At 38.2% G+C, this 17,121-nt stretch overlaps 1 protein-coding gene across 4 annotated transcripts in view; it reads right to left on the reverse strand.

The window, feature by feature from the left end:
• Window positions 1-1,205: 1,205 nt before the first annotated feature.
• Window positions 1,206-17,121, reverse strand: part of CHODL (chondrolectin) — a 28,225-nt gene continuing 12,309 nt past the window's right edge. Inside the window, exons 2-8 of one of the 4 annotated variants that reach the window (XM_069785322.1) lie at window positions 12,733-13,045; window positions 11,814-11,971; window positions 8,433-8,480; window positions 7,972-8,055; window positions 5,834-5,936; window positions 3,426-3,504; window positions 1,610-1,748 (exon numbers count right to left, since the gene is read on the reverse strand). In XM_069785322.1, the coding sequence (XP_069641423.1) occupies window positions 1,746-1,748; window positions 3,426-3,504; window positions 5,834-5,936; window positions 7,972-8,055; window positions 8,433-8,480; window positions 11,814-11,971; window positions 12,733-13,045 (788 nt within the window). In that variant the 3' untranslated portion in view covers window positions 1,610-1,745. The other 3 variants (XM_069785321.1, XM_069785323.1, XM_069785324.1) reach the window with 3 other exon arrangements.

Consider the following 17,121-nt stretch of genomic DNA (forward strand, 5'->3'; position numbering starts at 1 on the left):
TCTATTTACAATCACTACAAAGGAAATTGAAGTAAGGGATTGAGCAAAGAAAGAAGTTGTGACTGACTGGAAAGACTACAGAATATTTTAAGTAGGAATAGCAATACTTAACCTGAACTACAGAAGAAGGCCACTTCAAAGAGGAAGTAAAAACATGGTATAACATCAGCTTTAAGATGCTCCCCAAAGTGATTCAGCAATAGCATTGCACAATTAGTATTAGTGGTATTGAACTTGTAAATATTTTTTCTTTACTCAGAAAAATTGATACACATTTGTCTCTGAACTCAAAGCTGTGGTCAACATCAGCTAGCACAGTGTAGGCAACCTCCCCCTCCCCAACTTCCACCCACCCAGCAGTAGTTTTGAATCTGTGTTAATGTAAAGCCAACTAGCTTGAGCCCGTGTTCTTGAACTCTTGCTGCAACTGCAGAAAAACTGCTTAACTTTCTGCTACAGCACCACTGTCACCACCAAATCAGCCAGAGTGCTATTGCTACCACCCCAAGATCTGCTCCTAATGACTGGTAAAACCATTCTTATGGCACAGAAAGCTCTTAAGGAGCCAAAGAGAATGGACATTAATGATGTTAACAACAACTCTAAAAGATGACTTTAAATGCATCAGGGTTATCTCTAAATCTGTCCATCAATTAACATAATTAATGCTTTTCTAGCTAATAGTCTAGGTAATGTTGGCATCAATCAGTTAGTGCCACTTCCAGGAAAAGCCATTTGTCTTCTCCTTCATCCAACATTACATTATTCCAATACAATAGTTTGTTATTATTAGCTATATTTAAATGATCTTTAATGTCCTTTTTACATAGATTACTGAAACAAATAGTTTAAACTCTTGCCCATTGTGATAATATTTTTTTTTTCCTTAGAAGAAGTAAAAAATATTTTATTTAAATAACAACTAATGGCTGCCTTCAAAGGACACCTCATTAATGAAGTATCACTTACCAAGTTATTTATGTTGACCTTGGACCAATATGTCAACAAGTTATGGTCATTCCCTGGAAAAGTGGATTCATATGACACCAAATTACTTTTATGAACCCTTGAATTTCGTCACATCAGATCAATATCACAACATGGTTGTTATCTCTGCCAGCAATCATGTTAATATTTAATAAAATAATTTGTGTGCCTGAAGATCAAAAACTGTGTTAAGTGTGCAAATAAATACTAAACAAATATTTTTATAAAACATTTATGCAAAGATAAATAATTGTTACACTGTAAAATTGTCAGTTCCATTTACAGTACATCAACTAGGTTACAATGCACAAGAGACTAAAGGAAAGAAAGAGGGTTTGTTTAACTACAAACAGTCTTAAAACTGATATACATTGTAGATATTTCCCCATAAAAACTTCAAATGCTCTTTTCATTTCATTGCTCACAACTAGCTAACTTACATCTCTTAGCAAAATAAACACATACCCTTTATTTAGCATGGCATATTTTGTTACTGAATTAATAATCAAACATTATATAAAAATGATCTGAACATTTGCCTCAAGGGGGAGCTTACAGTTCATTCTTGTAGATCCTTTGCATTTTCAAGCCATTCCAAGCTAATGTTCTTTGACAACATTACAATACAGCCTGACTGCAAAATGTTATTTTTGCTTTGTTTTCAGTCAGTAAATCATTATACCTCCATGCTACTATCCTTCCTAGGCGTCTTTGAAATCCATAGTGTGGACTGGTTTGGACTGGTTTTTGTTCTTCCTTTACTGAAAAATAAAAATATAAACTATTTTCAGTGCATGTATGCCTTTGCAGTCCTGATTCAGTTTTGTGATCAGACCTGGGTATTTCCTCCCCTATTTGAAGGCCACCTTTGTTACTTTCATAGCATAGGTTCCCCATCCACAGAAGAGTCATGCCCATGCTGCACCAAGCACAGCACCACAGCAGTGGGTCGAGGTAAGCAACTGTTACCGAAGTTACCAGACCACCATGCTTAGCAGCACTCCTCCCAGGAACAGAATGACTTGGCCCATTGGTTTTGGGGGGTTTGGTTGTGGGTTTTTTTTCCAGTTCTCATTCAACCACACCTACTCATACAGTCATCTTCTCACAGATGGGTGCAGACACTGTTTGACCAGGGTGGTGGGAGGCTGGGTGTTTCCCACCTCTGGGGAGACATATGGGGGACAGGAACACACACGTCCCCCAGCACACATCCAACGTGCTCAGGGTGCAGCCCACCCACCCCGAGGAGGCAACTGCAACCCTGCCCACACGCATCCTGGAGCTGCACCCCCGTGACCATGGTATACTAACAGGTGCCAGTGTGTAGTGGTATGCTAGAAAGCCTCTTCCCTTCAGGGCTTGACCTAACTTCTGATGAAGTAATGGCACATGAATCTGACTGCTAGCAATGAATGACTGGTAGAAAGCTTCCTTTGGCCTAGTTTTCATTCAAAACTCCCAATAGTAGTTTTTGTGTTTGGGGTTTTTTTTAATAGAAAAGATAAAACTGGTTCCAAAAGTACTTGCTCTGCAACACTGCAAAAATGTTCACTCTAGTCTTTGCAGGGAGCCCTGAGGTACCCTGTAAGTTGATGCCAGTCTTTCCACGTGGCTAGCGTCTCTGCTACGACTGCCACAACACGCCACTTTCCCTCACTTAGATGACAGTGCGCTGCAGTCTAGGAAAAGAAGAGGCACTTCATGAGGCACTACAGCTGCATTTCAATCAAAATGTTTTAGTCTCTGGCAAGAATATTTCACACTGATCATTTTTTCCAATTAAGAAAAACCAGAGGAGGAGAAGTAGCCCTACATAATTCTGTAACTAAGTTGGAAACCTGAGAGGCAAGATCCCAACAGTCCTATACGTTCAGTTTCACTCCTTTCCTGGTGTGTAAATGTAAGCGAGTCTGAGTTGATTTAAAATGTACTTTGAGGGAGCTGGATGGTACGTAGTTTTTAGTCCCTCCAGACTTACCTCTGAAGTCCTACAAAGTAATGCATTATGTACCTGAGCCCATTGGAGTAATTGAAAAGACTCCCATTGGTTTCAGTGGACTTTAGATCAGGCCACAATGCTATAAACAAAGCAACTGCAATGAATCAAGTAGCTTCAGCACTTCTTTCCTTAAGAAACTGATTCACTACTTCCTTCCAGATTAATACAGCAAAATCAGGCATATTTTGTAAATTAATAATGAAATGCTTTGAATGAGTCCTTGCCACACATCAGGAACAATTTCTAAATACTTTGGATCAGAATTTTAGCTCTATAAAATAAGCTTATCTTCAGTGAACTGACGCTGATTTTCAACAGCTATACATCTGGTTCAGGAAATAGGTTTTAGTAAGAAAGGTAAAGAAGATGCAATAAATAGCTTGAGCACATCGCTGTTTTGACCATCAAATGCAATCATAGAAACTTAGAAATATACCAGGTTGGAATTTAAACTTTCTGCAAGGCATTCAGATGATAATGGAGATGGGTCTTTGAAGCAGTTTCTCCTTGCTTCCCTGGAAGAAATGAAAGGGAGAGCATCTAAGCATGAATGAGCTGATCATTTCTACTAGCTACAGGGAAGATGTTTTGCTTTGCCTTATTACTACCCTTTAAGAGCCCAACGCCAGGCAAAATTAGTCATGACCTTTCAAGCTAGGCATGTCCTGGTTGGCCATGGATTGTGGCTTTCAGAGGAAAGGTCACCATGTTGTGGAAGCCTAAAAAAGAATGAGAAGTCAGGTTCATTTGGGAAACTGGGGATCCCTCCGTGCCCAGCAGGACATAACCCCTTTCCTAAAGCTCTACAGTGTCCAGCTGATCAGTTCAAGTGGCTGCCTCTTTTTTTGATTTGCTTTTTGCCCAAGAACTGCGTATTTGTGATGAACCAAAATTATTCGCAAGGCATGTGGATATATAACTGAAAATAGATGAGGAAATTTTTTTTAAAAACAGAATTCTGTTTCAACAGATAAAAAAGAATTTTGGTGATACCGGAATATCCTTTTTTGACTTAAATGAATTTTAAAGAAAATTTGTTTAATTTTCTTTAATTAAAAGCTTTGGTGCAACCCAAAATGAACATCCTCAAAAAAACATCTGTTTTGATTCAAATCCATTTTCTCCCTTATTTTTGTGTCATTTAATCTACCAAACTAATCCGCTAACAGAAAAAGCACAGTCTTCCAAGCTGAATTTCCAATACCTGTGTCGTGCAATTTTTAAGTCTTGGAAGTTCAGATGAATTACTTCTGGATGAACTGCTATAGCATCAAAGGCCTGATCAAAGCCCACTGAAGTCAATACTACTATTTCTATTGATTTCAGTGGGCCATGAATCTCTCATTGTTTTCCCAGGAGTATTCAAGAGCTGAACCTTTTCTGGAGAGAGAAAGACCTGCCAGAAAAGGTATGAACACGTATGTCATGCTTACCAAGAAATCCAGGTCCAGTGTAATAAAGGTTCCAGATTTAGATTACTTATATAATTGCCATTGTTATACATATGATTCCTGTATTATTCTCTTTGCTTTGAGTTTCCAAACTTCTACAGCCCCAGCACTGAGGTTTGGATACCTTTCACAAGCATGAACTTGCCTGCCATAAGACACATTGGAAAGTGCACATTTTCCTTTTCTTTATAGGAAAGTGCATAAAATAAAGACACAATTTAGTTTATGATGCTCATAATATTGTTTCTTTATGATTACTTGTTTCAATGAGACATATTACTAAGGAGCGCTGCGAAGATCACCATACACTCACTCATACAGACATAAGCAGACTTGACATTTGGAGTGTTTTCTCACTTGAAATAAGATATTTCAACTATTAGCAGAAAATGCTAAATAAAAAACACAAAGAAAAAATAAAGACTAAAAGTAAGGAGGATGTTTTTTTTTTCTAATTTCCTAAAACAATGATATCATATTCCTTACTAGTATTCCTGCTCTTCAAGAGGGATAACAGCTTGTGAATCTGTTTATTCTGGGTTACCTTAACTTGAGAACACTTCCTGAAAAAAAGCTGCAGTATGAAAAGTATCCTTGAAAGTTTCAGAAAGATTAGTTAAAAAAGTATTATATGTTGTCATATCTTGGCATATCATATTTTGAGGGAGATAAAAAGTCCAAAGAATTTTAAAGCATGGCTTAAAACATATCCTGTTTTATAGGCTGAAATGTTTCCTATTTGCATAATAATACATCTGTTTGATACTACACTATGTACACATATCTATTTACTTTATGCATCTTCTTTGGCAGATACATGATGTACAAAGGAGTTGCACTGGCATGTGGCTCAAAACATGTTTGCTTTTTGTGTTCAATTTGTCTGCTCCAGTGGTCCATCTGTTGCTCATATGGTATGCATACTGAAACTGCATTAAACAGCTGCCGGCCCCTTAGGTTTATCCTTGGAACAAATTGCACTTTTGGTCAGAAAGTGAGGTGAGTCCTTGAGTTCACCCTGTATCAGTGAGGACCCCACTATTATTTCCCTTAGCCCAGATGCTGTATAGGTGGTAATCATGATGAAAGAGGTAAAGAAAAAGTTCTGACAGTAGCTCAGCCTATCAAATGGTCAGCAAAGATATCTTCATAAACAGATGAAGTTCTAATGGCAATATATTTTGAAAGACCTGGAACTCTTTCAGCATGTTGTGGAAAAGCCTGAAGGTGAATGTTCAGCTGTAACAGCTGTAAACTACTTAGATTTTAATAGATGAAAAAAAGCTTATTTGCATATTTGGGGACAGATGTAAGAAGTCTTTCAGTATGAATAGCTTGGCAATGGAAATATGAATTCTGCATTATAAGACCATTCTGCATTAGTAAATTTTACCTTTTATGAAGCATCTGGAAACAGCAAGTCCCAAAAGCCACCAGTATCAGCAGCAGTAGTGGTATAGTGGGTATTACGACATAAATTAGATTCGGAATTATACCTACAAGACAAAAGTTCTCATTAACAACTCCCATGTTGAAACTCTCTTAACCATGTGAGTAAGAATCTGGAGTAAAATATTAGAAATACATTAATTTACATAAAAGAACATTTATCCATTCTTTCTATAGGAAGAGCTCCAAAAAGTTAACTCAGCAATATCAAGAATAAAATAGTACTTTTCTGGTGATGTGCAAAACATATCTTAAGGGCTTAAATTCTGACATTTTTTATATGCATCAACGCAAGGTTTCCAATTTTGTAACTGAAAATTCAAGTATTTTAACAGAGTACATTTCACAGCCTATTATTTTTACAATCCATACAACCTGTCTACTCAGCTGCCCTTGCATGTTGGTTTCTCACCCATGCAGGACTACAACAGGAACAAACCCTGCTCTTGTCTCCCCATTCCTCTTAGACAAATGTACACTCTCCTTGACTAATCAGGAGAGTGCTAAAGGTGCTCCCCTGCAGGTCCCTGGACAAAAGGAGTGGGAAATAGTACAAGCTTGGACTCTATTATCTGCCTACAATAGAGGATGGGGTCTACAACTTCCAGAAGGGTCTGACTGTTTTTCAGTAACTATATGCCTATCTTTTATAACAGTATACATTTAACGTACAAATCATGGAGACTTTCTTTCCCCTTGTCCTCTTTTGAACATATTTTCACTAGCAGGAATAAATGTGAATGTTCAGGTTGGGTTTCTGTGAGTTTTAGATGGAAAGTCTTTGCATGGTTTGTATAAATAGTTTTATTGATTTCAAAATACAGTTTATCAGTATATCCATTCCTCTGGATTTACAAACAACAGGAACATCAGTTAGGAAACTGGCTCAAATTGAGCCAATCAGCATGGAAATGGAGCACCAGCTTTCCATAACCCCACGGTGTAATCCTTAAAATCCTGAGTTGCTCCTTAGAGATGTTCAATTCCTTGAATTAAGGCCATGCTACAACTCTTCATGAACCTCAGGACTCCATTCATGACAAATTGCTTAAATGAAGTAGCTAGGAGCATTACAGCAAGCTCCTAGGCAGTAGGTACCTGTTTTCAAAACATCAAGTGTTATCTCTGCTAGAAATTTCAGCAAAGCATTTAATTCTTCCTAGCATGTGGAGTTTCTTAAAACACGGGGTACTTGGGGAAGTGTCCTGGTTTCAGCTGGGATAGAGTTAATTGTCTTCCTAGTAGCTGGTAAGGTCCTATGTTTTGAGTTCAGTATGAGAAGAATGTTGATAACACTGATGTTTTCACTTGTTGCTAAGTAGTGTTTAGTCTAAAGTCAAGGATTTTTCAGCTTCTCATGCCCAGCCAATAAGAAGGCTGGAGGGGCACAAGAAGTTGGCACAGGACACAGCCAGGGCACCTGACCCAAACTGGCCAACGGGGTATTCCATACCATGGGACGTCCCATCTAGTTTAGGAACTGGGAAGGGGGGGCGGGGAATCACCGCTCAGGGACTAGCTGGGTGTCGATCTGCAGGTGGTGACCAATTGCACTGCACATCATTTGTACATTCCAACCCTTTTATTACTATTATTGTCATTTTATTAGTGTTATCATTATTAGTTTCTTCTTTTCTGTTCTATTAAACAGTTCTTATCCCAACCCACGAGCTTTATTTCTTTTCCCAATTTTCTCCCCCATCCCACTGGGTGGAGGGGGAGTGAGTGACTGGCTGCGTGGTGCTTAGTTGTTGGCTGGGGTTAAACCACGACAGGGAGCTATGGCACAGTGCTTACCGAGACTCACCAGTGCTAGAGACAACAGTGCAGATTTCAAGGAATGCTAAACTGTAGATTTGGATAATAGTTTGGGTAGACATGGAAATAATTTGTTTCTGCAGGTACAAAGTGGACTGACTAAAACTCTTGAAATGTTATTCAAAAGTATATGCTTTCAGGGTACTTCCTGGGGAAATAGACTGCTTCCTCCCATTGACAAGGTTGGAAATTGTTAAAGATTAATTTAACTGAGTACACTGTTAATATTTTTACCAGAACACTAAATTCATATGAACACATTACCTGTTTCAGTAGCAATAACATGATACTGATCTTCTGGTTTGCTTGTGTCATAAGGATTTCCTGCTGGCACTGTTGGAAAAATATCTGAAAGGGATATCAGACATTTTAGGAAAACAGTGAGTAAAAAATATGGCTGTTATGTTGTTAAATTAATAGTAATTACATCTTAATTTATATTGGAAAGATGAACATTTTCAGGATTCATTAAACTGCTGGATATAAAAACAAACAGGATTTTATTGCAAAATTTGGATTACATCTGGAACAAGAATTATGAGCACTGCTATTCTGAACAATAGCCATATATTTGTAGCTATTGCTCTCTAAAGGATTGATTTTTCTTATGTTCCAATTCTAAACTATGCCTGTTAAACTTGAGTAATTTTGAAGGTTCTTGTAAGCTATCCTTATAATTATGTATTTACCATTGCAACTCAATTTAATGTTTCAAAATTTCTTACCGTAATCTGGCTCTGCTCTGTCTCCTAATTCTTTTTCTAAGACATTATCTGTTAAATCAATATTTGAAATTGATTGTTGAAGAATGAAAAATGTGTGTAATAAAACAGATGTTTTCATTATTTTGCATGCAGTATCACAGAAACATTCTCCAAAACAATAATTGCTTAATTATTCAGCATTTAATCTTATTACCAAAGACTAGTGTCAAATCACTTCTAGTTCATACTTTTTTGCTCCTTAGAAAAAGGCTATAGTTTATTCTAGTTCCAATTCTTGGTGGCCTCTGCTACGTTACTGGCTAAATCACTGAATCCCTTAATTTCTTGTGCTGAATAAAACTCCTAACATATTCAAAGTTTCATTTGTGCAGATGATCCTAAAACAATATAAGAAGTGTTCTTGATTAATACTTAAATCTTATTCACATTTTTAAATTAATGCTTACAGAATATTGGCTATGAAGCACAACAAAGCAGCACAAGTTTATGACTTTAGATGTCAGCTTCATGTAGTTTGGTTTTGCATCAGGCAGCCCCAAAATACAAATCATGGGCAGTGATACATCACATAAGCAAGTGAAATCACTAAAAGAGGAATGATAGTGTCATATTGTAATGCATCAGAAACTGGAGAACCAATTCATGGCTTTGAGCTTTTGAGCTCTATTGCAGACGCTTGCAAGTTTACTTATGGCTATTGTTACAACTAAAAGTTTACAAAGATTACAGAATTAATTACCTCATATTGGGCATAGGAGTGGAATCTGCATGACTGGTTGAATACCATTCCTTTATCATAAGATTATATTAACATAATAGTGCTATGAGCCTGCAGTTCTGAGTGTCCTGATACGCACAAAATGCTGGGAGAAATCAAAGAAGCAATAAAGCCTACTAGAACAAAGGCAATTATTTCATCTACTCTGGTAAAAACTGGCTACGTTGGGCCATATACAAAGATATCAAAATACCACAAGAACTGAGTTGCTGGCTCTAGACAGCAGAAGAGGAGATGAGTTTTTCATTTGATTGCATAATCAAGCCTACAGGAGCTGGACAAGAACTAAATGTGGTTGCAATTACCAACCTATAATTAAATTTAAGATCGCTGAATGATCAATATGATCTAAAGCCAGACTGAACACTGCAACAGTAAATACTGTCAAGGGAGGTACTATAAAAAGGGCTTAGAAAAATGGAAGTGACTACCAGAAACGTAGCTGCTGCTTGAGTAAGACTGCTTAATAAGTTCACTGCCCTGAACTTGCCGCTGATACAGTTAGATACAACTTCATCATGGTCACCTACAAACCTACGTGTTTTGGTCTGTGACTCGTATCATACACCATATACTCAAAACAGACAGGAAAGTTGTGAAAAACAATATACTCAGATAAAGTAAGATTCAATATGCGTGTGGCACTTTAATACTCCTGGTAAAATGGATGCATTTTGTATTGCAAATGGCTGACGTTGAAGCTATTACAGTAATTTGGGGTGGGGGAGGAAGGACATTTGTAAGTCTCACTAGACTTTATATAGCAAATATAATTTTCTTACAAACACTGTGGTACTTTCTTCAGGCAGTGAAAGAAATGTCATATACCTATTTATATACATTTATGTATCTACTCCTCTTCTCCATGTGATAGAAAAACATATTTCTGAAGAATAGTCTGTTTTGCTAAAGAGCACAATTCCAACAGCTTGCAAAATAAATAGATACAATTCAGTAGTACTGTATTTAGCTTCATGACAACATCAGTCCTAATAATAATCTACTTATATATTGTTTGCCTTATTATATGCTTCATTATACACCAGTAATCTATTTCTACATAGTGAAAGAAATATGAATTAATTTTCATTGTTACTGTTATCACTTTGTTTTCTGCCAATCCAAAATACCCGGCATTTTTTCAGATGGTGAAAGCAATAGGGAAAAATCAACTCTCTATCACATCTCAACTAGAATGGTAAGTAGTTTACTATTACAGAATAATTATTTCACTTAAATTTGTTTGGTTTTAAAGTTATGAAATATACTTGAAACTGAGCCCTTTTAATCAAACCTGTATTTTCTGACAAAAAAATGTTGTTATTTTACAACTTAAAACATTTTTATTGTGCTCTCATTTCAAAATAACTGTGATCAGTTGTAAAAGTAATAAAATTGTGTACATTCCTTGAACTGCCTATGTGACCAAGATGAAAACTGAGCACCATAAGATAGTGATAGTCACTAATAATTTTAGAAGCAGGAACAGATTTGGAGGCCGGGGGGGGGGGTAAAATGTGTGGGTATATCAAGCCTTCCAAGTAAATAATACTTGCTTGCAATATTAATTGCCATTAATATCCTCATTAAGATATTAGACAGTGAGAAAGCTATATATCCACCAAAACCAGAGGAAGAAGATAGCCTGAATCTCTACAGACAGATGGATCTCTACAAAGACTGTGATTATTGCTAGATCATGAGCATAAAGCAGGTAGGAAACTGCAGAATTAGGTAAATCAAATAGCTGCTAAGAGTAGAATTTGATATGCATTCTGACTTTCAGCTTAGTTTTTGAAAAGCAGACACACCATAAATTATTTGAAAATACTTGCATAATCCTGTTGAAAAACATGTTTTCTTTTACTGTAAGTACCACCAAAAGTAGAAACTGCTACAGGCTCAACTTGAAAGTTTACTTTTCACCTCCTTTTTCTGTTTGCACAAAGTTCTAGTTTATAGTTCATGTTTCCTCTACTGACATATACAGAACCTATGTCATGTCTGGAAGTACAGCCAAATTGTCTAAGATCTGGCTTTTTCTGTCACCATCTGAACTAGTGTGCATCTGCTTTTTATATCTATAAATCTACAGGCATGAATGCAGAATTTTCTTCCTGCTGTTCTAGACCTCATTCTTTAAGCCAAAATTTTTGAAACAGCCATCACACTTAAGTTGGTATAAAATGGCAGAGGTCTGCAACTACAAGGACAGTGTAATTTTTTTTTTTTTTTTTTTTACAGTAGGACCAAGAGATATCTTGGTCATTCTACTTGATAGCGAGCAAGGAAAGTAGCAAATGGCCACTTAAAACACTTTGCGGAAAATAAAATAACTAGTGAATGAGTTAAATCAAAGTAAAGCTGGGAATGCATGATAGTGAAGCTAACCTTGAAAACATTCTTACTGAATACAGATAGGTTTAAATTATCACTAGATTTGCTATATTATATCCCCTGTTAATGTCAGCTCAGGCACTCACACATCAAAGGAGTCAGTACAGCAGGCCACAAGACATTTGCAGATTCCCTCACAAAACAAGAAGCAATTATTTTTGTAAGCAAGTGTCTCACCTGTGAAATATAAATTTAGTTTCACCTACCTGGGCCATACTTGCAGATAAAATTGTGCTTCATGTTGCACCTATCATCATTCCATTGATAAAGGTATGGCCCTCCCAGGCCAGGGTTTGCAGTTGGCTGATGATACATCACAACACAGGCTTCACTTCCACAGGAAGGCTCATCTGTATACCAATTTCTAGTAGTACACATAAAGACAAACTTTCAAATTTTGAAGGTAAGGTTCATCAGGATGCCAAGACAAGGAGTTTACATCAATGAAGACATGTCAACCCCAGTGGCCCCATCCTCTTCAAAGCTATGCTGCATTTCCCACAACTCCTCTGTGAAAGGACTTTAGGGCCTGGGCTCCATATCTCTGCATCTTAAAAAAGATTTTGACCAATCAAAGCACCTCTGCAGAAATAACACCCTACTGCTCTGCTACCTGTTTGTTTTCCTTCCTATCTGACTCTTACCTGCCCCTTTGTCCTGCTGCTACTCTGGTCTTTGGCTTAATCAGGAAATTAAAGGCTTTTCAAAAGACAGGGTAGAAACAGAATAATTTACACTAAGTAACATGCATTAATTTACTTAGTGGCTGGCTCCCTGATTTGAGGCAGCCAGAGTCTTGCAGAACTTGTCTGCCTGCTTTCAGACCATATCTTAAAGACTGTGTGTGTGGCCGGAAAAACTCCAAAAGCCATACAGAGGCAAACTCCTGAGATGGGAGGAAAGAAAACTGTAGGCTGAAGCCACGCTTATGTCATGCTTTTACCGCTACAAATTCAAACCCCTGGCTGCCACCTCCCATTTAGCTGGAGATGTTAAGGAGGGAAGCTACTAACCTCATGAGGCAGCAAGTCTTCAGGCTTCTTTCTAGAAGACCTAACTTGCCAGGCATTTCATTCTCCATTTCTTTCCATGAAACCTTCTCAATAAGCAGTTTTACAGACTTACCTGAATGGTGAAATACTTCCATCAGCCCACTGGTAGAGGTCAGGGCAAGCACTTGAGGTGGCTAGTCCGTCACCACTTCTCCACAACCCAATCCAGAAATCACCATCAGAAATCCCAGAGCCTGATTTAGTGAGGTTTTGTAACATGTTTTCTATTAGCTGCTGCTCAGCTTCACTTTCCATGCTCAGTAAAGCCCCACCATCAATTTCACAAGCTTGACGGGCCTCCTGAAAGCCCACACGTCTAGACAAGTCCTGGAAATAAGCTAACTTGTAACAAGAACGCTTGAAGTCACCATAGCACACCTTTTGACCTGAAAAATATAAATATGAGAGTGTTTAGAACAAAGTAACAAATATCACAACTAAAAAAAAAAAGCACAGAATGCATACAGTGATGAAGAAAGACAGTAGGTTTTTTTCTTGTGCCCTCATCTGAAAGGACTCATGGCAATACATTGACACTGCTGAAAATCTTAGCTTTAATTTGGATTGAAAACATCATACAGTTCATGGGAATCTATGGCTTTCTTCCCAAGGCCTGTGAAAGTCTCCAAGACACTGATGATTCCCACTAACTTCTAGAAAAATATTCTCTACTTTAATGACTGTACCATCAGGCCTCTCTGTTAAAGCCAGGATGTTTGGAGGGTATTTTCTGAACTATTTCATACTAATGGACCAACTCCACTTTTATTTTGTAATCAAAGCTATTTGATCAGAAACAAATGTTTTAAATTCTCAATTTTAGTGGCAAGAAGCAGTTAGCAGTTTCTTGATTCTGCTATCTAGACTTGAGAGGCTGTATTCACAAGGACCTCATAGCTACTCTTTGGTATAATGTGTCTAAGTACCACCTGTAAGTGTATGTGGAAGGAGAGTGTCTGCCCCTTTAAGGGTATCTGGTTGACGACTTTTTCAGTGCAAAAAGGAATAATAAGAAAAGGAATGAAACAGACACAAACACGGCAGGAAAACATAATGGAGAAAAACACGAAAAAAACACCTCATTAGGCACACTAATTGGTGGGCTATCTAGATAATGCAGGCAAATAGGATTTTGCAACTTGATGAGCATCTTGGGGGAGTTGGTGGTCCTATGCAATCTGATGAGGGACCATGCAGGGTTAAGGAATGGGGAGGAGCAAAGGGGGAACAGACAAAAAGGGGCCAGTCACCTGTAAAACAGGTGTGTGTGCCTCTGCATGTGTGCCTTCCCTAGTGACCTTCTATCTCTGCCAGCTGAGGAGGAGGGGGGGACTTGGCTGCCTATGTTTATGTAGGTCCTGCACTCTGGTGCTGTTGAAGACAGCACCTTGCCTGCGGCAATCTGTGTGACAGCCATGTCAGTGTCCTGTCTGTGGGGCACTGAGATATCTGCTCAACTTTGCTACTGGTTGAACCAGCAAAGGGGAAAGCAGCAGCCACATCCCTCAGCTCAGACAGAGGCCCTGGGAACCAGGATGGGCACCAGCAGCCAGGCAGGAGAGAGTCCTGGGACTGGAGGTGCTGGAGGAGCTGGCCACACTCTTAACATCGCTTAACACAGCCAACAGAAACTCCAGATATTAGTAGATATCACAACACTATCCAGATACCACAAAGAAGCCTTGTGATGCTTTCAAAAAGCACTAGATCTACTGCATTTACACTGGTTTTCCCTTGCCCTTCAGAGTTACATTTGTGGAAGGAATCAAAGGCCAAATGAAGAAATAATGTTTATTCCTTCCAGTTCTTTGACTGAGAAAGACACATACCTTTTTTCATAAAAAGGAAAATTAATTATCATCATCTTCAACTAGTGAGATTCTCTTGAGTTTATTCAACATATGTAAGGTGTGGAATGAACAAACTCATCAGCTGCAGCTGAACTCAGTATGTTTATTTGGGGACAGGAGAAGGGTTCTAAATATAAGTAAGCTAACCATCTCTTTTAAAAAAAATCAAGTTTTTTCAATATGGAAAATTATCATTGGAGAAGAAAAGTAGGAGAGTTATTTTGCTAACTAAGGATTACTAAAGGATACCAAAGTAATAAGAATTAAAAGACATTATCTAGATTGTTTAGAAATCAACAAATTTTATCATTTTACTGGAAAATTTGGCAAGGACAGTATTTTATTGTACCATGTCAGTTCTGCATTTGGAAATGTTATATTTACTCTCACTCTTAAGCAAACCCAGATACACGACTCATGTAAACAACCCTTTGGCTTTACCTCTGAATAGGTTTTATCATGTTAAAAGAGAAGTTGTAATTTTTCACTGGGAAACAGCAACATCCTCCTGTAATTTAAGCTGTACTTAAGCTTTTTAAGCCAGTGTTTTTGTATACACAAAGAATAAACGTAGAAGCGAACAAAAAGCCTAAAAGGTACAATAAAGTTAATTCTTCTTTATTCAGTGTTGCTTCATTTTTGTATTTAATGACAAGTAGCATACTTAGATTGCATACAGCACAAGAGCTGACTGAAGACTTCTCTACATTTGCACAGAACAGTTTCAAGAATTTGCAGACAATAAGCAGACTGTATCAAAGCTGCATGAATATAGGAACGTAAAAACAGGATCACCTCATGACTTTTAGCTAAAGTAACTTTTATTTTGGGGATCTTTTCTATTGTGGAAAGCTAAATTATAGCGGCAGGGGGGATAAACGATGTTTAGTTTTCTAGTGTTTCCTACAATTCCTGTAATCTTTCTCAAAAATAAATCTCTGAAACCTTTTCTTTATGATATCCTATTAAAGTTCATCTGGGAGAAGGACTGTCAGTAAGAGAAGTATCTTTGCGGTCTCATTCTTACTTTGGCTTGGCAGACACACTTCTGAAAAGTCCCTTGTTTATCAGCAATCTGCCAAAATAATACAGGAACAAGAATAACCTAATGTAAGGACAAGCTTGTGCCACATATATCCATGGAAAAAGCCAGGCTCTGAGATCAGGAAGAGAGCACCTATTTGGACTTTCTCTGATAATGTCCTGACAATATTGTGTGTGCCCAAATTCCTTTCCTGCCACTTCCCTTTACTCATATAGGTTAAGAGCCTTGCTATCATTGAAAGTAGTAAGAGCCATAGTCCTAGCTGAGCAATGGTGCTGAATAATCAAGGGGCAAACCCTTTGTTAGAGATGCATATAAAATAATAGGTTTCTTCATAAGACTTCTTTGAACAAAAAGAAAAAAAATACCACTGTTAAAGTAACAAAGTGATAACTCTAAATGCTCAAAAGTGGGAACTGCAAGAATGAAAGCTTCATGTGAAATCAGAGCTCATTCCCTTAATCTATAACACTGCGATTCACATTTTTTTTTAACATGATCATCACCTTTTTATTTTCCCCAGGAGCTCTGTCTCATTGACAGGACAGAGTGCACAGTGAAGGAGGAGCTGATCAACATTTTGATCCTCACCACTGGGTGAGTGACAATGGCTTATTGCCAGAGTACACATATATACATAACAGTGCAAACATCCAAAGGCTAGCACTGAATTATGCAGGACACTAATCATTTACAAGGAAAAGGGACCAAACCTGTCCCTGTAACTAAAGATTGGATTAGCATTAATTCAAGATGAATATGCAGATTTATGGAGAATCCTTTATCCATTGTCTTGTTCTTTTTATATCCCAGACAATTTTTAGAAATAAACTCATGATTCCTTTCATTCTGTGCACATAGTCCTCCATGACACCAAGTAGTAAGTTATGAGCAAATTCAGATATCAAAATACCCCTGCCATGATTTCAGTTATGCAGGAACGTTCAATCCACTGAGATGAGTGGGCTTGCCACTACTGATCTCAATTCCTGTGCTGTGCCTCCCTTTCATGGGAAAATAGCTAGCTTTTCATCCATAACAAAGACATCAGCTCCCCTTCCCTGTGTGTTTCTCAGGTGGCTGAAGTGCCCCCCTCACTCTCTGTTCTCACACACAGTCTCTGCTCTTCCATGACTCTCCCAAAACCTGAATCAAATGACCTCTCCGTCAGGACAACCGGGTCCTTGCTGGCTAACGGACCAAGCTTCTTCAGGGTACTTATCTCCCAGTCAGCTGCTGCACAGACACTCACATTGCCAAATGGCATGTGCTGTATCTGAGCTGCTATAAGGTTTGCGTCCGTAAGCCCCAAGTTGTACTGTACACTGGTCCAATGCAGAAGTTGTATCAGTGTGAAGGCACAGCTCCATTACCCGCACTCAGCTGAGGAAACTAGGTGGGACTGTTCAGAGCAGGGAGGAGAAGGACAGGCACTTGTGATGCACAGTGACAGCAGAGTTGCTCAATAGATGCTACTGCAGTCCCTAATAGGTGTCCAGTAACAGCTTGCTGTTGTTGTGCAGTTGGAGCAGGAAGCCCTCTTGGATCTACCCAGAATACGGATGTG

Source organism: Haliaeetus albicilla, chromosome 6, assembly GCF_947461875.1.
Source record: "Haliaeetus albicilla chromosome 6, bHalAlb1.1, whole genome shotgun sequence".
Classification (NCBI taxonomy): Eukaryota; Metazoa; Chordata; class Aves; order Accipitriformes; family Accipitridae; genus Haliaeetus; species Haliaeetus albicilla.